The following is a 17,950-nucleotide window of genomic DNA, read 5'->3' on the forward strand; positions in this document are numbered from 1 at the left end:
TGACCGGCGATGCTAAGACAGACATGGCACAGAGATGTATGGATAACCTGCAGATGCATTTGCAACGATAGTCAACGAAATCCCAAAGGTGAGTTTTGTTGCTGTTATTGACTTATGTGCTAATCAGACATATTTGGTCACGGCGTGACTGCCAGCTAATTGATGCTAACATGCTACGCTAATCGATGCTAACATGCTATTTACGCTAGCTGTATGTACATTTGAAACTACATACCCACATTTAATGCGAAACAAACACTTACCAATCGACGGACCTAAGTTGCTCCAGTGTCACAAGATGCGAAAGTCCTGATTGTTTGGTCCGCACATTTTACCGGCGATGCTAATAAGGCAGCCATGCTATGGGCCACTTCATTAGGTACACCCATGCTATGGCCGAATAGCGTCAATAGCTATTCGCTCAATAGCTTCAGTTTCTTCTTCAATTTCGTTTTCGCTATCTGCCTCCATACTCCGACCATCTGTTTCAATACATGCGTAATCTGTTGAATTGCTTAAGCCACTGAAATCCGAGTCTGAATCCGAGCTAATGTCGCTATATCTTACTGTGGTAACCGCCATGTTGTTTATATTGGCAGCACTGTATGACGTCACAGGGAAATGGATAGTGGTTTGGAAGATAGCGAAAATAAGGCACTTTAAAGCTTTATTTAGGGATGTTCCGGGACTGGTAAAATTTTGAAAAAAAATTCAAAATATACAACAAGCCACTGGGAACTGATTTGTATTGTTTTTGACCCTTTTGAAATTGTGATAATGTTCCCCTTTAAGCGATTCAACAGATTACGCATGTATTGAAACAGATGGTTGGAGTATGAAAGTATTGAAGAAGAAACTGAAGCTATTGAGCGAATAGCTATTGACGCTATTCATAGCCATAGCATGGCCGAATAGCTGCGTTAGCATCGCCGGTAAAATGTGCGGACCAAACGATCAGGACTTTCGCATCTTGTGACACTGGAGCAACTTAAATCCGTCGATTGGTAAGTGTTTTTTCCGCATTAAATGTGGGTGGAAGGAAACGTAATATAGTTGCAAATGCATCTACAGGTTATCCATACATCTCTGTGCCATGTCTGCTTTAGCACCGTCGGTAAATAGCATGTTAGCATCGATTAGCGTAGCATGTTAGCATCAATTAGCTGGCAGTCAACATCAACAAAACTCACCTTTGTGATTTTGTTGACTTAATCGTTGCAAATGCATCTACAGGTTATCCATACATCTCTGTGCCATGTCTGCTTTAGCACCGTCGGTAAATAGCATGTTAGCATCGATTAGCGCAGCATGTTAGCATCGATTAGCTGGCAGTCAACATCAACAAAACTCACCTTTGTGATTTTGTTGACTTTATCGTTGCAAATGCATCTGCAGGTTATCCATACATCTCTGTGCCATGTCTGCTTTAGCATCGCCGGTCAAATGTGGAGACACTCTGGCACATTCAATGGGGGTCTGGTGGCAGACACTTTGGTATATATTGACGCTTACATAGGTCTGCTGATAATGTTCCCCTTTAAGTTTACACTTGTTCAAGAGAAAGTATTGACGATGAGTTACAGACATTATATCCCACTCAGGTTGTTTGTGTGTTTTTGCTGTTTTTAAATAATGTTTACAGCATTATTTGCACTTTATACTGTTCACTTTTTCACTGTTCAATGTCATTTCTGTTTGTCATGTATAATTTTGTGTTTATCCCTGAATAAACAGGTCAGTTTCTTGTAACCAACCATTGTGTATTATTCAAACTCACCTAATTCAGCTGGCTAGTTGTTATCCATCCATCCATTTGCTACCGCTTATTCCCTTTTGGGGTCGCGGGGGGCGCTGGCGCCTATCTCAGCTACAATCGGGCGGAAGGCGGGGTACACCCTGGACAAGTCGCCACCTCATCGCAGGGCCAACACAGATAGACAGACAACATTCACACTCACATTCACACATTAGGGACCATTTAGTGTTGCCAATCAACCTATCCCCAGGTGCATGTCTTTGGAAGTGGGAGGAAGCCGGAGTACCCGGAGGGAACCCACGCATTCACGGGGAGAACATGCAAACTCCACACAGAAAGATCCCGAGCCTGGATTTGAACCCAGGACTGCAGGAACTTCGTATTGTGAGGCAGACGCACTAACCCCTCTGCCACCGTGAAGCCCGCTAGTTGTTATCAAGAGTACTAAAACCATTTTCAACATGAATGTGACAACTAAGTAGGCTAAATAACTTTAAACTTTAACATATACGGCCAGAGGGCTTCACGGTGGCAGAGGGGTTAGTGCGTCTGCCTCACAATACGAAGTTCCTGCAGTCCTGGGTTCAAATCCAGGCTCGGGATCTTTCTGTGTGGAGTTTGCATGTTCTCCCCGTGAATGCGTGGGTTCCCTCCGGGTACTCCGGCTTCCTCCCACCTCCAAAGACATGCACCTGGGGATAGGTTGATTGGCAACACTAAATTGGCCCTAGTGTGTGAATGTTGTCTGTCTATCTGTGTTGGCCCTGCGATGAGGTGGCGACTTGTCCAGGGTGTACCCTGCCTTCCGCCCGATTGTAGCTGAGATGGGCGCCAGCGCCCCCCGCGACTCCGAAAGGGAATAAGCGGTAGAAAATGGATGGATATACGGCCAGAATCGGTATCGGATCGAAAGTGCAAAAACAACATCGGTATCGGATCGGAAGTGCAAAAACCTTGATCGGGACATCCCTAATAAAGTATCTTTGCTACAGTATGTATCTCTCTCACCGATAGCGTCCAGTAACAGTATTTTTCAACCACTGTATCTCACGGCACACTTGGTGAGTGTGCTGTGAGATACAGTCTGCTGTGCTGTGGGAGATGATCTAATTTCACCTATTTGGGGTAAAAAAAAGTTTTTTCCAAACCAGTAATTATTGTCTGTAAATGATGTGTTGTTGTTGAGTGTCGGTGCTGTCTAGAGCTCGGCAGAGTAACCGTGTAATACTCTTCCATATCAGTAGGTGGCAGGCGGTAAAAAGGTGTCTAATGCTTAAAGCAAAAACAAACAAAAGGTGAGTGCCCCTAAGAAAAGGCATTGAAGGAAGGCAATGCAGAATGAAACTAAAAATGAACGGGCACCAAAGTAAACAAAAACCGAATGCTGGACGACAGCATATTAGATGATATGTGGATGTTGTGCTTACTTGGACTGTGATGAAGCTGTGAGGACTCAGGTGGTTTGTCTTCATGCTCTTCAGTCTTCACAGAGACAACAGTCAGTGGAAACTTGCTGAGATCCGCCTCCTCCTGCCCTGGAAGAAACTCTTCCTCCTGAGTAACCCAGAGATCCTCCTCTTCCTCTTTAATGTGGGGGGGCTGTGGATCCTCCTGCTGCTGAAGGGGACGTTCTTCTTGACCAGCGTTCATCTGTTGGACGTCCGCAAGACAACACAAACAAACTTCAGCTCAGATGTGTCAAATATTTTTTAGTCTATCAAATATAATATTTTCCAAGTGGACTGACAGCACTTTGTGGTGATGTTCTTCTACACATGGAATAATCATCAGTTATTGATTATTATGAATTGTGTAATTGATCTTGTTTTCTGCATATAAAAAAGTAACAACTTATAGAAAAGCTCCTGCTGGGATTTTAATACCGTCATGACTGCATGAAGTCAGTCTGCACGTATAAAAGTTTCATTGTGCTGCAGCATCAAGTGACGCCAACTGGCTCCTCCCACTACCAACCTACCAGCCAACCTTGACGTGCACCTCCAAAATAGTCCCACCTCACGTCAACGGTGACCAGGACTACAGAGCTGTGATTAGTTGGCTTTACTTTTACACGCAATATCCTCTTCTTGTTCTTCCTTCTGAGAAAGCAACATTTTTAACCCAACAGAAAACAAACAGAAGTGCAGCGAAGCACGTGTAACAAGTGCCAGCGAGTGTGGCCGTGTGATAGTATGTTGGTTGAGAATATATATATATATATATATATATATATATATATATATATATACAAACAAATAGATATGTATATATTTTACAATATTTGGGTACCTCATGATTCGATTACAAACAAAATATTGATGCATGTTCAATTTGTGTACAATATATTATAGCCATTTTTAATATTTAACATTTATTTCATTAAATCTGTATTTAGTCTGACTGAATAAGCATTAATCGCTTACAATTGTGCAAAAAGGAACAAACGGTAGAAAAAAGATGGGTGGATATAATAATAATTTAAATATCTGTATTTTTTATCCTGTAAAGCGTCTTTGAGTACACTGAAAAGCACTTTACTTAATAAAATGTATTATTATTATTTTTATACCATGTGACTTATTCCAGACTTAAATTACGAGACGTTCGTTCCTTTCTAGTAACAAATATTTAATGATGTTAAGCGTGACTGTAATATACAACAAAAAGATTGTTAAAGTATTAAATAAGTCGATATAATTCTCATAGAGAACATATAAAATACACTCCTCAAAAAAAACGCTCGCATTTGCTACAAAGGCCTGCTAGCGGGCTAACGCTAGCACGTTAGCTTGGAACAACATATCAGGTAAATAAGATAAATAATATGAAAATATATAATGTATATTACCTCATAAGCCGCGTGTACAAGAGAGGAGTGGAATATATTCTTCCTATTGTTACACCAGCAACTCTTTTTGGTGTTCTGTGGCCGGGCGAAGGAAGTGTGCACCACTCACTATTGTCCCAGTGAAACACGTGTTGGGACAACATTTTTTCCGCGGTGGATGACGTCACACAGGAGGAAGAACAAAACAAGATGGCGTCTGACGGAGAATACGTTGTTTTGGTTATTATGGTTTCTAGGTCTTAATTACAACGTACATGTGCACATGTGTGTCGTTTAACAGAGTAAACGTCGTTATTAATTGTTTGTATGCGGATACATTAGTCTGAGTGCACTTATACGTGCTAGCCTAGCCTGCTGGTTAGCTTAGCTTGTTAGCTGCTAACAAAGAGAGGCGGAAGTGATCGACACATCAAAGCAGAGATCCAATGTAAGTGTAAAGTGTTTTTATTGTGTGAACATGTCTACATTACAAATGATGTGAGTGTTGCTGAATCAGCGACTAACTGCTGCCGTTGAAGAAATATTTGTGATGTTAGGAAAAAAAAAAAAAACGATAGCAGAGTACGAGGAGGAATATTGTCCAACAAAAGAGGAGAAGGAGCGACAACATCAACTACTGGACGCTGTTTTCAAGAAACATCAAGTTGTGTTACACATCCATCCTTCCAGCCATCTTCTTCTGCTTATCTGAGGTCGGGTCACGGGGGCAGCAGCCTAAGCAAAGAAGCCCAGACTTTCTACTCCCCAGCCACTTCGTCCAGCTCTTCCCGGGGGATCCCGAGGCGTTCCCAGGGAGACATAGTTTACCCAACGTGTCCTGCGTCTTCCCCGTGGCCTCCTACCGGTCGGACGTGGCATCCTGACTAAATGCCCGAACCACCTCATCTGGCTCCTCTCAATGTGGAGTAGCTGCGGCTTTACTTTGAGCTCCTCTCGGATGACAAAGTTTCTCACCGTATCTCTAAGTAGAGCCTCATTTTGGCCGCTTGTACCCGTGATCTTGTCCTTCTGGTCATAACCCAAAGCTCATGACCATAGGTGAGGATGGGAACATTGATCGACTGATAATCTGAGAGCTTTGTCTTCCGGCTCAGCTCCTTTTTCACCGCAACGGATCGATACAACGTCCGCATTACTGAAGACGCCGCACCGATCCGCCTGTCAATCTCACGATCCACTCTTCACTCACTCATGAACAAGACTCCGAGGTACTTGAACTCCTCCACTTGGGGCAGGGCACTCCACCCTTCTCCGGACAAGAACCTTGGACTCAGACTTTGAGGTGCTGATTCTCATCCCAGTCGCTTCACACTCGGCTGCGAACCGATCCAGTGAGAGCTGAAGATCCTGGCCGGTTGAAACCATCAGGAACACATCATCTGCAAAAAGTAGAGACCTAATCCTGCAGTCACCAAACCAGATCCCCTCAACGCCTTGACTGCGCCTCAAAATTCTGTCCATAAAAGTTATGAACAGAATCGGTGCCTTGGTGGAGTCCAACCCTCACTGGAAAAGTGTCCGACTTACTGCCAGCAATGCGGACCAAGCTCTGACACTGATCATACAGGGAGCGGACCGCCACAATCAGACAGTCCGATACCCCATACTCTCTGAGCACTCCCCACAGGACTTCCCGAGGGACACGGTCGAATGCCTTCTCCAAGTCCACAAAGCACATGTAGACTGGTTGGGCAACCTCCCATGCACCCTCAAGGACCCTGCCGAGAGTATAGACCTGGTCCACAGTTCTACGACCAGGACGAAAACCACACTGTTCCTCCCTAATCCGAGGTTCGACTATGCGGCATAAACTCCTCTCCAGTACACCTGAATAGACCTTCCCGGGAAGGCTGAGGATGCTTATACATATTGACACAAATATAAAAAAAACACTATCCTTATGACGGCTGCTTTTGCAATTGTTTGATTTGATCTTTCACAACACCTAGTGGCCACAATAATTCATGAAGTCAAGATCATGACAAAGAACGTTGAATGATGCGGACACGTTTGTTACTGGATACTTTATATCAGACTTCTGTTTTGGAGACTTTGTGTACGTATTAAGCAACTAAAATTATTTGATATGCTTAAATGTGCTGTTTCAGCTTAGCTGTTGTGTAGCTGCTAGCTCCTCATAGCCGACAGCAGGTGTGTCCAAAGTGCAGCCCATAGCTATGTTTTTAACCGACAACGGGGAGTGTTGAACATGTGGTATTTGCGTGTCGGTCCAATCAGTGGCAGCTACGCCCTGTTTTGTCTTTGGACCTAAGTCTTTGGCTTTGTCGGCGGGTACGAGCCTACCAAGCCAGGTGGTACCAGCACGAGCATGGAGGAATGCTTTGATGAGCATTCTTCAACTTTATCTGAATTTATTGCCACCTTTCCCAACTTCTTTGTCACGTGTTGCTATTATCAAATTCTAAAGTTAATGATAATTTGCAAAAAAAAAAAATGTTTATCAGTTTGAACATCAAATATGTTGTCTTTGTAGCATATTCAACTGAATATGGCTTGAAAATGCAAATCATTGTTTTCCGTTTATATTTACATCTAACACAATTTCCCAACTCATGGAAACAGGTTTTGTTTATGTTAAAGTACTGAATGCATTGTGTGACTGAGCAGGGATGGATTTTTCTAAAACGTGTATGTCTTCTTGTGTCCTGCAGACGTCTGTGAAGAACATCTTCTCCCTGAGCAACAGAAGTGGAATTTCAGGATGGAGCCACAGCCCTCCCACATTAAAAAAGAAGAGGAACACCCACTGATCCCCCATTTTAAAGAGGAAGAGGATGACCCACGGACCACTGACATCAAAGAGGAAGATGAGGACCCACTGAGCCCCCATTTAAAAAAAGAAGAGGAGGATCCACTGACACCACGTTTTAAAGAGGAAGCAGTGGATCAACTGAGCCCTCACATTAAAGAGGAAGAGGAGGAACACAGCATCAGTCAGGAGGGAGAGCATCTTGATTGGTTGGAGGAGTTCCCAGTCATTGTTGTCCCTGTGAAGAGTGAAGATGATGAGGTCAAAGGTGAGAGTGAGGAGAGGGGAGGGGGGGAGCCTCCAAGCAGCAGCTCAACTCAACACATGACGACAGAAGCTGATGGAGACCACTGTGGAGGATCACAAGCAGACAAGCTCTTAGCTCCACTATCAGATAGTGAGGACACAACGTCACACTCTCCTGACACTGATGATGAAGACTCTAAAGATGATAAGACATGTCACACTGACAACACACACTTCACATGTTCTCTCTGTGGCAAAACTCTTAAATCTCCTGGTAATTTGAAAAGACACATGAGAACACACACTGGAGGAAAAGTCTTTTCATGCGCAATCTGTTGTAAAGATTTTACTCAAAGGAAATATTTGAAAGTACACATGAGAACACACACTGGAGAAAAACCTTTTTCCTGCTCAGAATGTGGTAGAAGTTTTGCAACAAATCATACCTTAATAACACACATGGCAACACACACCGGAGAAAAACCTTTTTCATGTTCAGTCTGCGGTAAAGGTTTAACTCATAGGCAACATTTGAAAGTACACATGAGAATACACACTGGAGAAAAACCTTTTTCCTGCTCAGAATGTGATAAAAGTTTTGCAATAAATCATAGTTTAAAAGTACACATGAGAACACACACCGGTGAAACCCCTTTTTCATGTTCAATCTGCGGTAAAGATTTTACCCAAAGGAACAATTTGAAATTACACATGAGAATACACACTGGAGAAAAACCTTTTTCCTGCTCAGAATGTGGTAAAATTTTTGTAACAAATCACAACTTAATAGCACACATGGCAACACACACTGGAGAAAAACCTTTTTCATGTTCAATCTGCGGTAAAGGTTTAACTCATAGGCAACATTTGAAAGTACACATGAGAATACACACTGGAGAAAAACCATTCTCCTGCTCAGAATGTGGTAAAAGTTTTGTAGTAAATCAGGGTTTGAAAGTACACATGAGAACACACACTGGAGAAAAACCTTTTTCATGTTCAGTGTGTTGTAAAAGTTTTAAACTAAGACATCATTTGAATGTACACATGAGAACACACACAGGTGAGAAAGTGTGGAGTTGCAGTGTGTGTGGTGAAAGATTCTCTTCTAAGTCCCAGTGTAAGAAACACAAGTGTGCTGGTGAGAACAGCAGCAGCAAATGAAGATGCAGGATTTGAAACAAACTTTCCAACAACATCAGCACATATAACATGTGTGACATCATTGTTTTGATGATTCTAACATTTATAGATTAGACACTTCAGATTAGTGCTTTTATTTCAGTCAAGTACATGAGTTAATATACACATTTGTGTATTTTTTAATATGAACGGAACAATTTGTTTGAGAAGGTGTGAATAAACAGTACATAACATGTTACATATTTGTAGATATTCATAATTCACTTGTATACTTATTCATATTAGTGTCTTATGTATGTTTTTGAAATAATGAAATGTTACATATTTTATTTTCTAATTGTGGATGATTTCCATAGATGAACTCCTTTATATGATGTACATATTTGTTTTACATGTGTTCATACCTTTGCTTTTGAGTACACATAAATCCCTCTTAGTTCATATTTACTGGTTCACATCTGAAACATCTTCTGGACCACTTCTGGAAGCATATTATTATTTACTTTATACATCATTTGAACAGTTGTCTTTTACTCTCTTTTGTAATATGAATATTGTTTTGTGATTGTTTTATATGTATGTCCCCAGACCTTTATGCAATAAACCAAGGGTCGGGAACCTTTTTGGCTGAGAGAGCCATGAAAGCCAAATATCTTAAAATGTATTTCCGTGGAGCCGTACAATATTTTATAACACTGACTACAACTAAATGTGTGCATTTTTAAGTAAGACCAACATTTTTTGCGTATAATAAGTCTCTTATTCTTTTTAATAACATTGTTATTCTGAAGTTAACCAATAATAAATAAAATACTTCTAATGAACACGTGCGGAAGAAAACGGTTTGATGGATTAAGATGCATGAGATTATTTTACATTATGAACGTTATTTTTAACACTGATTACCAGCAAAATTACTCATTACTTATCGTGTTAAGCAATGTCAGCTAAGATTTATCTGAGAACCAGTTGCAGTCATCAAAAGAGCCACATCTGGCTCTAGAGCCTTAGGTTCCCTACCCCTGCAATAAACAATGTGTGCTTCAACTCAGTGACGTGTGGTGAGGTTCATAGCTGGTGAGGAACTGACATAATCAGACTCAGATTTACAAATATACAGTATGTGCTCTGCGCTGATTATTTTCAATTTGATGTGCAGCAGTTTACGGGTTATGTTTCATTTCCGCATTCTTTACACATGCAAACTGTCGCCACAAAATGTGCATTTCCTTAAAAACGAAACAAAAATAATGTTAACGCCGTCTTACCTTTATAAATATCCTTCTGGATAAAAATAGCCGTCACTTTCTGGTAAAAGTCCTCCTTCACTTCCTTCAGTTTTAAAAGTCTTATAAGAGTTCAACATAGTTGCCGCGATTAGCAGAGCTCCTACTCTCGTTTCCACGAAATGCGAACTGCTGTTTGGCGAGGAAGCAGGTCGCGTTGATGACATCTTTTCAAATCTCTCGGTTCTCTTTTACCTTAGCATTGTGGACACTGATGTTGAGTCGCCGCTGTTCATCCAAAGCCAAGTCTATCCTCCTCATCCCAAACATTTTTAGCGCAATCTAGCTTTAAATATGGGCGGCCGAACGCTCATGTTTGGTGAGGCTTCTGGTGGATTTTAGGGAGCACAGTTTTCAATTCTGCATGACTAAAGTTCCCAGCAATGATGGGTATTACGCGCTTTGTTGACTGCTAATGGAGTCATGTAACACCCTGAGGGCCGTGCTAGTATGTAAACAGCCGTTAGCATGACAACATTAAACTCCCGTGGAAGGTAGATGGGTCTGCATTTCGCAGTAACGTACTCCAAATCTGATGAGCAGTGACTGGTAACAGTCTTGGTGTTGGTGCACCAGCTGTTGTTGACGTAGATGCATAGCCCCCCTCCTCTGCTCTTACCGGAGACTTTGCTTCTGTCATGCCGATGTGTTGTGCGGCCCGCTAGCTCGATAGCCGTGTCCGGGATGAGCAGAATGCAGCTGTCCCCGACCCATCTTATTTGTCGCAATCTGCAGCTTCAGCTCGTCCAGCTTGTTGCTAAATGAGCATCTTGCCATGTCTTCCTAGCGACGTCTTTGGGTTTAAAACTAATTCGACCAACTTCTCGGTGTATGACCACGACCTTCGCCGATACAAGCGTGAGGCATGATTTATAATCCAGAACAAACTTTTACCAACTCGGAGGCGATGCAGCAGCAGCTCAGTAGCTCAGGGGTGCCCACACTTTTTCTGCAGGCGAGCTACTTTTCAATTGACCAACTCGAGGGGATCTACCTCATTTATATATATCATTTATATTTATTTATTTATGAAAGAGACATTTTTGTAAACAAGTTAAATGTGTTTAATGATAATACAAGCATGTGTAACACATATAGATGTCTTTCTTTCACGAAGACAAGAATATAAGTTGGTGTATTACCTGATTCTGATGACTTGCATTGATTGGAATCAGACAGTAATGATGATAACGCCCACATTTTCAAATGGAGGAGAAAAAAAGTTGTCCTTTCTGTACAATACCACATGAAAGTGGTAGGTTTTTGGCATCTAATTCATCCAGCTTCCATACACTTTACAAGAAAAACATTGGCGGCAAATTCCGTAGCTTGCTTGATTGACATTCACGGCACCCGAGGGTCTTGTGAGATGACGCTGGCAGCTGCCAGTTCATTATTATGAAAAAATGACAGAGAGGAAGGCGAGAAACACTTTTTATTTCAACAGACTTTCGCGCCGTCCCTTCCGTCAAAACTCTAAAGACCGACTGCACATTTCCTATCTCCACAATAAAAGCCCTGCTTCATGCTGCCTGCGCTAACAAAATAAGAGTCTCGGAGTCTCGGCGTGCACATCCCTGATGTGCACACCTTCTGAGGGATCGCTTGTGCACGCCAGTTTTCCGAGACTCTTATTTTGTTAGCGCAGGCAGCATGAAGCAGAGCTTTTATTGTGAAGATAGGAAATGTGCAGTCGGCCTTTAGAGTTTTGACGGAAGGGACGGCGCGAAAGTCTGTTGAAATAAAAAGTGTTTCTCGCCTTCCTCTCGGTCATATTTTCCTAATAATGATCTTGCAGCAGCCAGCGTCATCTCACAAGACCCTCCGGTACCGTGAATGTCATTTAAGTGACGTCTTGGTGAAGATTGATGATCACTCATTTTTAGGTCTATTTTTTTTAAAAGCCCGGCTCGAGATCGACTGACACACCCCCCGCGGTCGACTGGTAGCTCGCGATCGACGTAATGGGCACCCCTGCAGTAGCTAGTCCACCTCTCTGCGAGCAAGCAGCCGTTTGACTAAAAGTAGTTCCTCGAAGTTAGCTCTTACAGTTACAATGCTGCTAATACAGGGGTAGGGAACCTATGGCTCTCGAGCCAGATGTGGCTCTTTTGATGACTGCATCTGGCTCTCTGATAATCAATCAATCAATCAATCAATGTTTATTTGTATAGCCTTAAATCACAAGTGTCTCAAAGGGCTGCACAAGCCACAACAACATCCTCAGTTCAGATCCCAGGTATGAATGAATGAATGAAATAAGTTTATTTCGGTCATATAATCAATCAAATCAATCAACCATTTTGTGTGATCAGTTTTACAGTCCATGTTATATGTATACAATAATGCACATTTACACACGAAAGAAAAGAAAAAGAATGACCAAAAAAGGAATAAGCTGAAGCCAAAGCTTATATTTGCCTATCCTATACCTTCACAGAAGATTAGATTGTCTGGAACATCAACATAAAAAAACAAAAAAATAAAAAAATAATGGGATGAAAGTAATTTTTACTATATTTTATCATTTTCAATTATTTCACCTTTCAAGCTTCTTCCACCATTTAACTCCTAAAACTGTAATACATTTGTATTTTATATTCGTTCTCGCTTTACCCATTTCAAAAATCGATATCCCCCGTAAATTACAGTTTTCTCCTCTTAAATGAAATAGCCTGTGAATACAAGCTGGAAGGCTGTTGTTCTTTACTCCAAACATAATTTCCATTGTTTTTAAAAACACAATGTCTGAAAATTTTAACACATTTGAACTCATAAATAATGGATTGGTATGTTCATAGTAGCAGGCTTTGTGTATTATTCTAATGACCCTTTTTTGAAGTTTTATGATTGGGTCTATGTTTGTTTTATAAACATTTCCCCAAATTTCAACACAATACGTTAAATATGGAAAAATAAAATAATAATACAACATATGCAGGCATGTCTTATTCAGCATGTGTCTTACTTTATAAAGAATAGCAATAAATTTGGGTATTTTTCCTTCTCTATATTCAATATGCGGTTTCCAACATAGTTTATGATCAATTATTATTCCCAAGAATTTAGTTTCATATACTCTATCAATTTCCACTTGATTTAATTTTAATTTTGCTTCAGAATTTGTCCTTGCACCACTAAACACCATACATTTAGTTGTCTTATCATTTAATGATAACTTAATAATATCAAACCATTTTTTTAGCTGAATTAACTCAACCTCTTTTATCCTCAACACTTCCTTCAAGTCTTCTCCTGAACAATATACATTTGTATCATCTGATAAACCTTAGCTGACATTGCTTAACACGATAAGTAATGAATAATTCCGCTGGTAGTGATAGTGTTAAAAATAACGTTCAAAATATAAAACACCCATGCATTTTAATCCATCCATCTGTTTTCTACCCCACCTGTTCAAGAAGAAGTATTTAATTTATTCTTGATTAGCTTCAGAATTACAATGTTATTAAAAAGAATAAGAGACTTATTATACTCTAAAAATGTTGGTCTTACTTTAAAATGCACGGATTTAGTTTTGTTCAGTGTTGAAAAATATTATATGGCTCTCACAGAAATACATTTAAAAATATTTGGCTTTCATGGCTCTCTCAGCCAAAAATGTTCCCGACCCCTGTGCTAATACTTGGTTAATATACAGGTCACTACAAGTAAATACAGTAATGTTGGTGATTTTAAAGGGGCTTTAAAGGCACAATAGAGGATTACCATTACCTATAATGTTAGCCGCCTTGTACTAGCAGTTTTTTACTATTTAGCATACATATTGGATGACATCAGGATGTTGTGCTTACTTGGACTGTGATGAAGCTGTGAGGACTCAGGTGGTTTGTCTTCATGCTCTTCAGTCTTCACAGAGACAACAGTCAGTGGAAACTTGCTGAGATCAGCCTCCTCCTGCCCTGGAAGAAACTCTTCCTCCTGAGTAACCCAGAGATCCTCCTCTTCCTCTTTAATGTGGGGGGGCTGTGGATCCTCCTGCTGCTGAAGGGGACGTTCTTCTTGACCAGCGTTCATCTGTTGGACGTCCGCAAGACAACACAAACAAACTTCAGCTCAGATGTGTCAAATATTTTTTAGTCTATCAAATATAATATTTTCCAAGTGGAATGACAGCACTTTGTGGTGATGTTCTTCTACACATGGAATAATCATCAGTTATTGATTATAATGAATTCTGTAATTGCTCTTGTTTTCTGCAAAATATTGACGCAAGTCCAATTTGTGTTCAGTGTATTAAAGCCATTTTTCATATTTAACATTTATTTCATTAAATATTTATTTTAGTCTGACTGAATAAGCATTAATCGCTTACAATTGTGAAAATAGTGTATTCGTAATAACAAGCATCAGTTGATTTATTTATTATTTATTTATTCCTGGGCTTCACGGTGGCAGAGGGGTTAGTGCGTCTGCCTCACAATACGAAGTTCCTGCAGTCCTGGGTTCAAATCCAGACTCGGGATCTTTCTGTGTGGAGTTTGCATGTTCTCCCCGTGAATGCGTGGGTTCCCTCCAGGTACTCCGGCTTCCTCCCACCTCCAAAGACATGCACCTGGGGATAGGTTGATTGGCAACACTAAATGGTCCCTAGTGTGTGAATGTGAGTGTGAATGTTGTCTGTCTATCTGTATTTATTTATTATTTATTAAGGGGGTAAAACACAGAAAAAACTGCTCCTAGGAAGAGAAAACAGACAAAACTGCTTGTAACTTCCAGTAGGAATGTCGGACAGACATGAAACAAAAACCGCTATGTAGGTCTCACTTAGACCTACAATTTGATATTTGAAATCCTGCAGAAAAATCAACAGGAAGTTAAAAATTACCCCTTCAAAATAAAAGTTTTGTAAACACCCGTTCCGCCCGATTGTAGCTGATAGGCGCCAGCGCCCCCCGCGACCCCGAAAGGGAATAAGCGGTAGAGAATGGATGGAAAAATGGATGGAGTTGATTTATTCCATGATATGTCCGCCCGAATGCAGCTGAGTAAGGCTCCAGCACCCCAAAAAGGAATAAGCGGTAGGAAAAAGATGGGTGAATATAATAATAATTTTAATAATTATATTTTTTATCCTGTAAAGCGTATTTGAGTACACTGAAAAGCGCTATACCAAATGTATTATTATTATTATTATACCATGTGACTTATTCCAGACTTAAATTACGATAAAGTTTGTTCCTTTTTAGTAACAAATATTTAATGATGTTAAGCGTGACTGTAATATACTACAAAAAAACAGTTAAAGTATGAAATAAGTCAATATAATTCTCATAGAGAACATAACGCGCTACATTTACTCCGTTACATCTACTTGAGTAACTTTAGGGATAAATTGTACTTCTAAGAGTAGTTTTTATGCAACATACTTTTACTTTTACTTGAGTATATTTATAGAGAAGAAACGCTACTTTTACTCCGTTCCATTTATCTACAATCAGCTCGTTACTCGCTACTTTTTTTTAATCGATCTGTTCATGCACGCTTTGTTTGTTTTGATTTTGTCAGACACGCATTCTAAGTAGGATCTACGCATGCCTGCGTTTCACCAATCAAATGCAGTCACTGGTGACGTTGGACCAATCAAACAAAACCAGGCGGTCACGTGACCGTCACACGTCGAATCCGACCAAAAAGAGTTGAAAAACTTATTGGGGTGTTACCATTTAGTGGTCAATTGTGCGGAATATGTACTGTACTGTGCTATCTACTAATAAAAGTTTCAATCAATCAATCAAAAGTGTAAAGGAAAAAAGACACTTTTTATTTCAACCGTACTTCCCGTCAAAAGCCGAAAGACTGATCGCACAGTTCCTGTCTTCACAATAAAAGTGCCGCTCCATCGCGCCTGCGCTAACAAAATAAGAGTCTCCGAAAGCCAGCGCAAACAAGCTAGCAAGCTACGGAGTTTGCCGCCAATGTATTTCTTGTAAAGTGTATAAAAACGAATATGGAAGCTGGACAAATAAGATGCCAAAAACCAACGACTTTCATGTGGTATTAGACAGGAAGGAGGAACTTTTGTTGTCCTCCAATTGAAAACGTGGACGTTATCAGCACTATACTGTCTGATTCCAATCAATGCAAGTCATCAGAATCAGGTAATACACCAATTTATATTCTTGTCTTCATGAAAGATAGGAATCTATATGTTAAAAATGCATGTATATTCATTAAAACACCTTTAACATGTCAACAAAAGCGGCAAATAAATAACTATAAATTATATACGATATATATATATGAGGTAGATCACCTCGACTTGGTCATTTATTAAGTAATTGATTAACGTTGAAAAACTTATTGGGGTGTTACCATTTAGTGGTCAATTGTACAGAATATGTACTGTACTGTGCAATCTACTAATACAAGTTTCAATCAATCAATCAATCAATGAATGCCTACTGAGCCTATGGTGCTGTTAAGTTATTGTGGCTCAATTTGCCTTAATTTTTTATTAATTTCAATGTATTATTATTTAATATATAATATTGTTTTAGTTGTTTAAGAGATATTCCTGGCTCTGAATTTGCTCATTGCTATTTTTATGTTTTTGTGCATTATTTGTTGCCGTAATCATTAAACAAACAGGTTACTCATCAGTTACTCAGTACTTGAGTAGTTTTTCACAACATACTTTTTACTTTTACTCAAGTAAATATTTGGGTGACTACTCCTTACTTTTACTTGAGTAATAAATCTATAAAGTAACTGTACTCTTACTTGAGTACAATTTCTGGCTACTCTACCCACCTCTGGAGAACATATAAAATACACTCCTCAAAAAAAAGCTCGCATTTGCTACAAAAGCCTGCTAGCGGGCTAACGCTAGCACGTTAGCTTCGAACAACATATCAGGTAAATAAGATAAATAATATGAAAATATATAATGTATATTACCTCATAAGCCGCGTGTACAAGAGAGGAGTGGAATATATTCTTCCTATTGTTACACCAGCAACTCTTTTTGTTGTTCTGTGGCCGGGCGAAGGAAGTGTGCACCACTCACTATTGTCCCAGTGAAACACGTGTTTGGCCAACATTTGTTCCGCGGTGGAGAACACCTCGATGACGTCACACAGGAGGAAGAACAAAACAAGATGGCGTCTGGCGGAGAATACGTTGTTTTGGTTATTATGGTTTCTAGGTCTTAATTACAACGTACATGTGCACATGTGTGTCGTTTAACAGAGTAAACGTCGTTATTAATTGTTTGTATGCGGATACATTAGTCTGAGTGCACTTATACGTGCTAGCCTAGCCTGCTGGTTAGCTTAGCTTGTTAGCTGCTAACAAAGAGAGGCGGAAGTGATCGACACATCAAAGCAGAGATCCAATGTAAGTGTAAAGTGTTTTTATTGTGTGAACATGTCTACATTACAAATGATGTGAGTGTTGCTGAATCAGCGACTAACTGCTGCCATAGAAGAAATATTTGTGATGTTAGAGAAAAAAAAAAAACATAGCAGAGTACAAGGAGGAACTTTGTCCAACAAAAGAGGAGAAGGAGCGACAACATCAACTACTGGACGCTGTTTTCAAGAAACATCAAGTTGTGTTACACATCCATCCTTCTATCCATCTTCTTCTGCTTATCTGAAGTTAGGTCGCGGGGGCAGCAGCCTAAGCAGGGAAGGCCAGACTTTCCTCTCCCCAGCCACTTCGTCCAGCTCACTTACCGGGGGATCCCGAGGCGTTCCCAGGCCAGCCGGGAGACATAGTCTACCCAACGTGTCCTGGGTCTTTCCCGTGGCTTCCTACCGGTCAGACATGCCCTAAACACCTCCCTCGGGAGGCGTTTGGGTGGCATCCTGACTAAATGCCTGAACGACCTCATCCGGCTCCTCTCCATGTGGAGGAGCAGCGGCTTTACTTTGAGC

At 40.5% G+C, this 17,950-nt stretch overlaps 2 protein-coding genes across 7 annotated transcripts in view; one reads left to right on the plus strand and one right to left on the minus strand.

Annotated features, from left to right (window-relative positions):
* LOC133542496 (gastrula zinc finger protein XlCGF57.1-like) overlaps positions 1 to 9,413 on the plus strand; it is a 32,018-nt gene extending 22,605 nt beyond the window's left edge. Inside the window, exons 1-2 of one of the 2 annotated variants that reach the window (XM_061886692.1) lie at positions 4,756 to 5,031; positions 7,277 to 9,413. In XM_061886692.1, the coding sequence (XP_061742676.1) occupies positions 7,327 to 8,784 (1,458 nt within the window). In that variant the 5' untranslated portion in view covers positions 4,756 to 5,031; positions 7,277 to 7,326 and the 3' untranslated portion in view covers positions 8,785 to 9,413. Of the gene's footprint in view, positions 1 to 4,755; positions 5,032 to 7,276 lie in introns of those variants that run through there. The other variant, XM_061886693.1, reaches the window with a different exon arrangement.
* Positions 1 to 17,135, minus strand: part of LOC133542457 (gastrula zinc finger protein XlCGF57.1-like) — a 170,172-nt gene extending 153,037 nt beyond the window's left edge. For 2 of the 5 annotated variants that reach the window (XM_061886604.1, XM_061886608.1), the window contains exons 1-2: positions 4,605 to 4,739; positions 3,184 to 3,406 (exon numbers count right to left, since the gene is read on the minus strand). In XM_061886604.1, the coding sequence (XP_061742588.1) occupies positions 3,184 to 3,406 (223 nt within the window). In that variant the 5' untranslated portion in view covers positions 4,605 to 4,739. Of the gene's footprint in view, positions 1 to 3,183; positions 3,407 to 4,604; positions 4,740 to 5,065; positions 7,613 to 13,864; positions 14,088 to 16,970 lie in introns of those variants that run through there. The other 3 variants (XR_009804162.1, XM_061886605.1, XM_061886607.1) reach the window with 3 other exon arrangements.
* Between the last annotated feature and the right edge of the window lie 815 nt (positions 17,136 to 17,950).

Source organism: Nerophis ophidion, linkage group LG24 (genome assembly GCF_033978795.1).
Source record: "Nerophis ophidion isolate RoL-2023_Sa linkage group LG24, RoL_Noph_v1.0, whole genome shotgun sequence".
Lineage (NCBI taxonomy): Eukaryota > Metazoa > Chordata > Actinopteri > Syngnathiformes > Syngnathidae > Nerophis > Nerophis ophidion.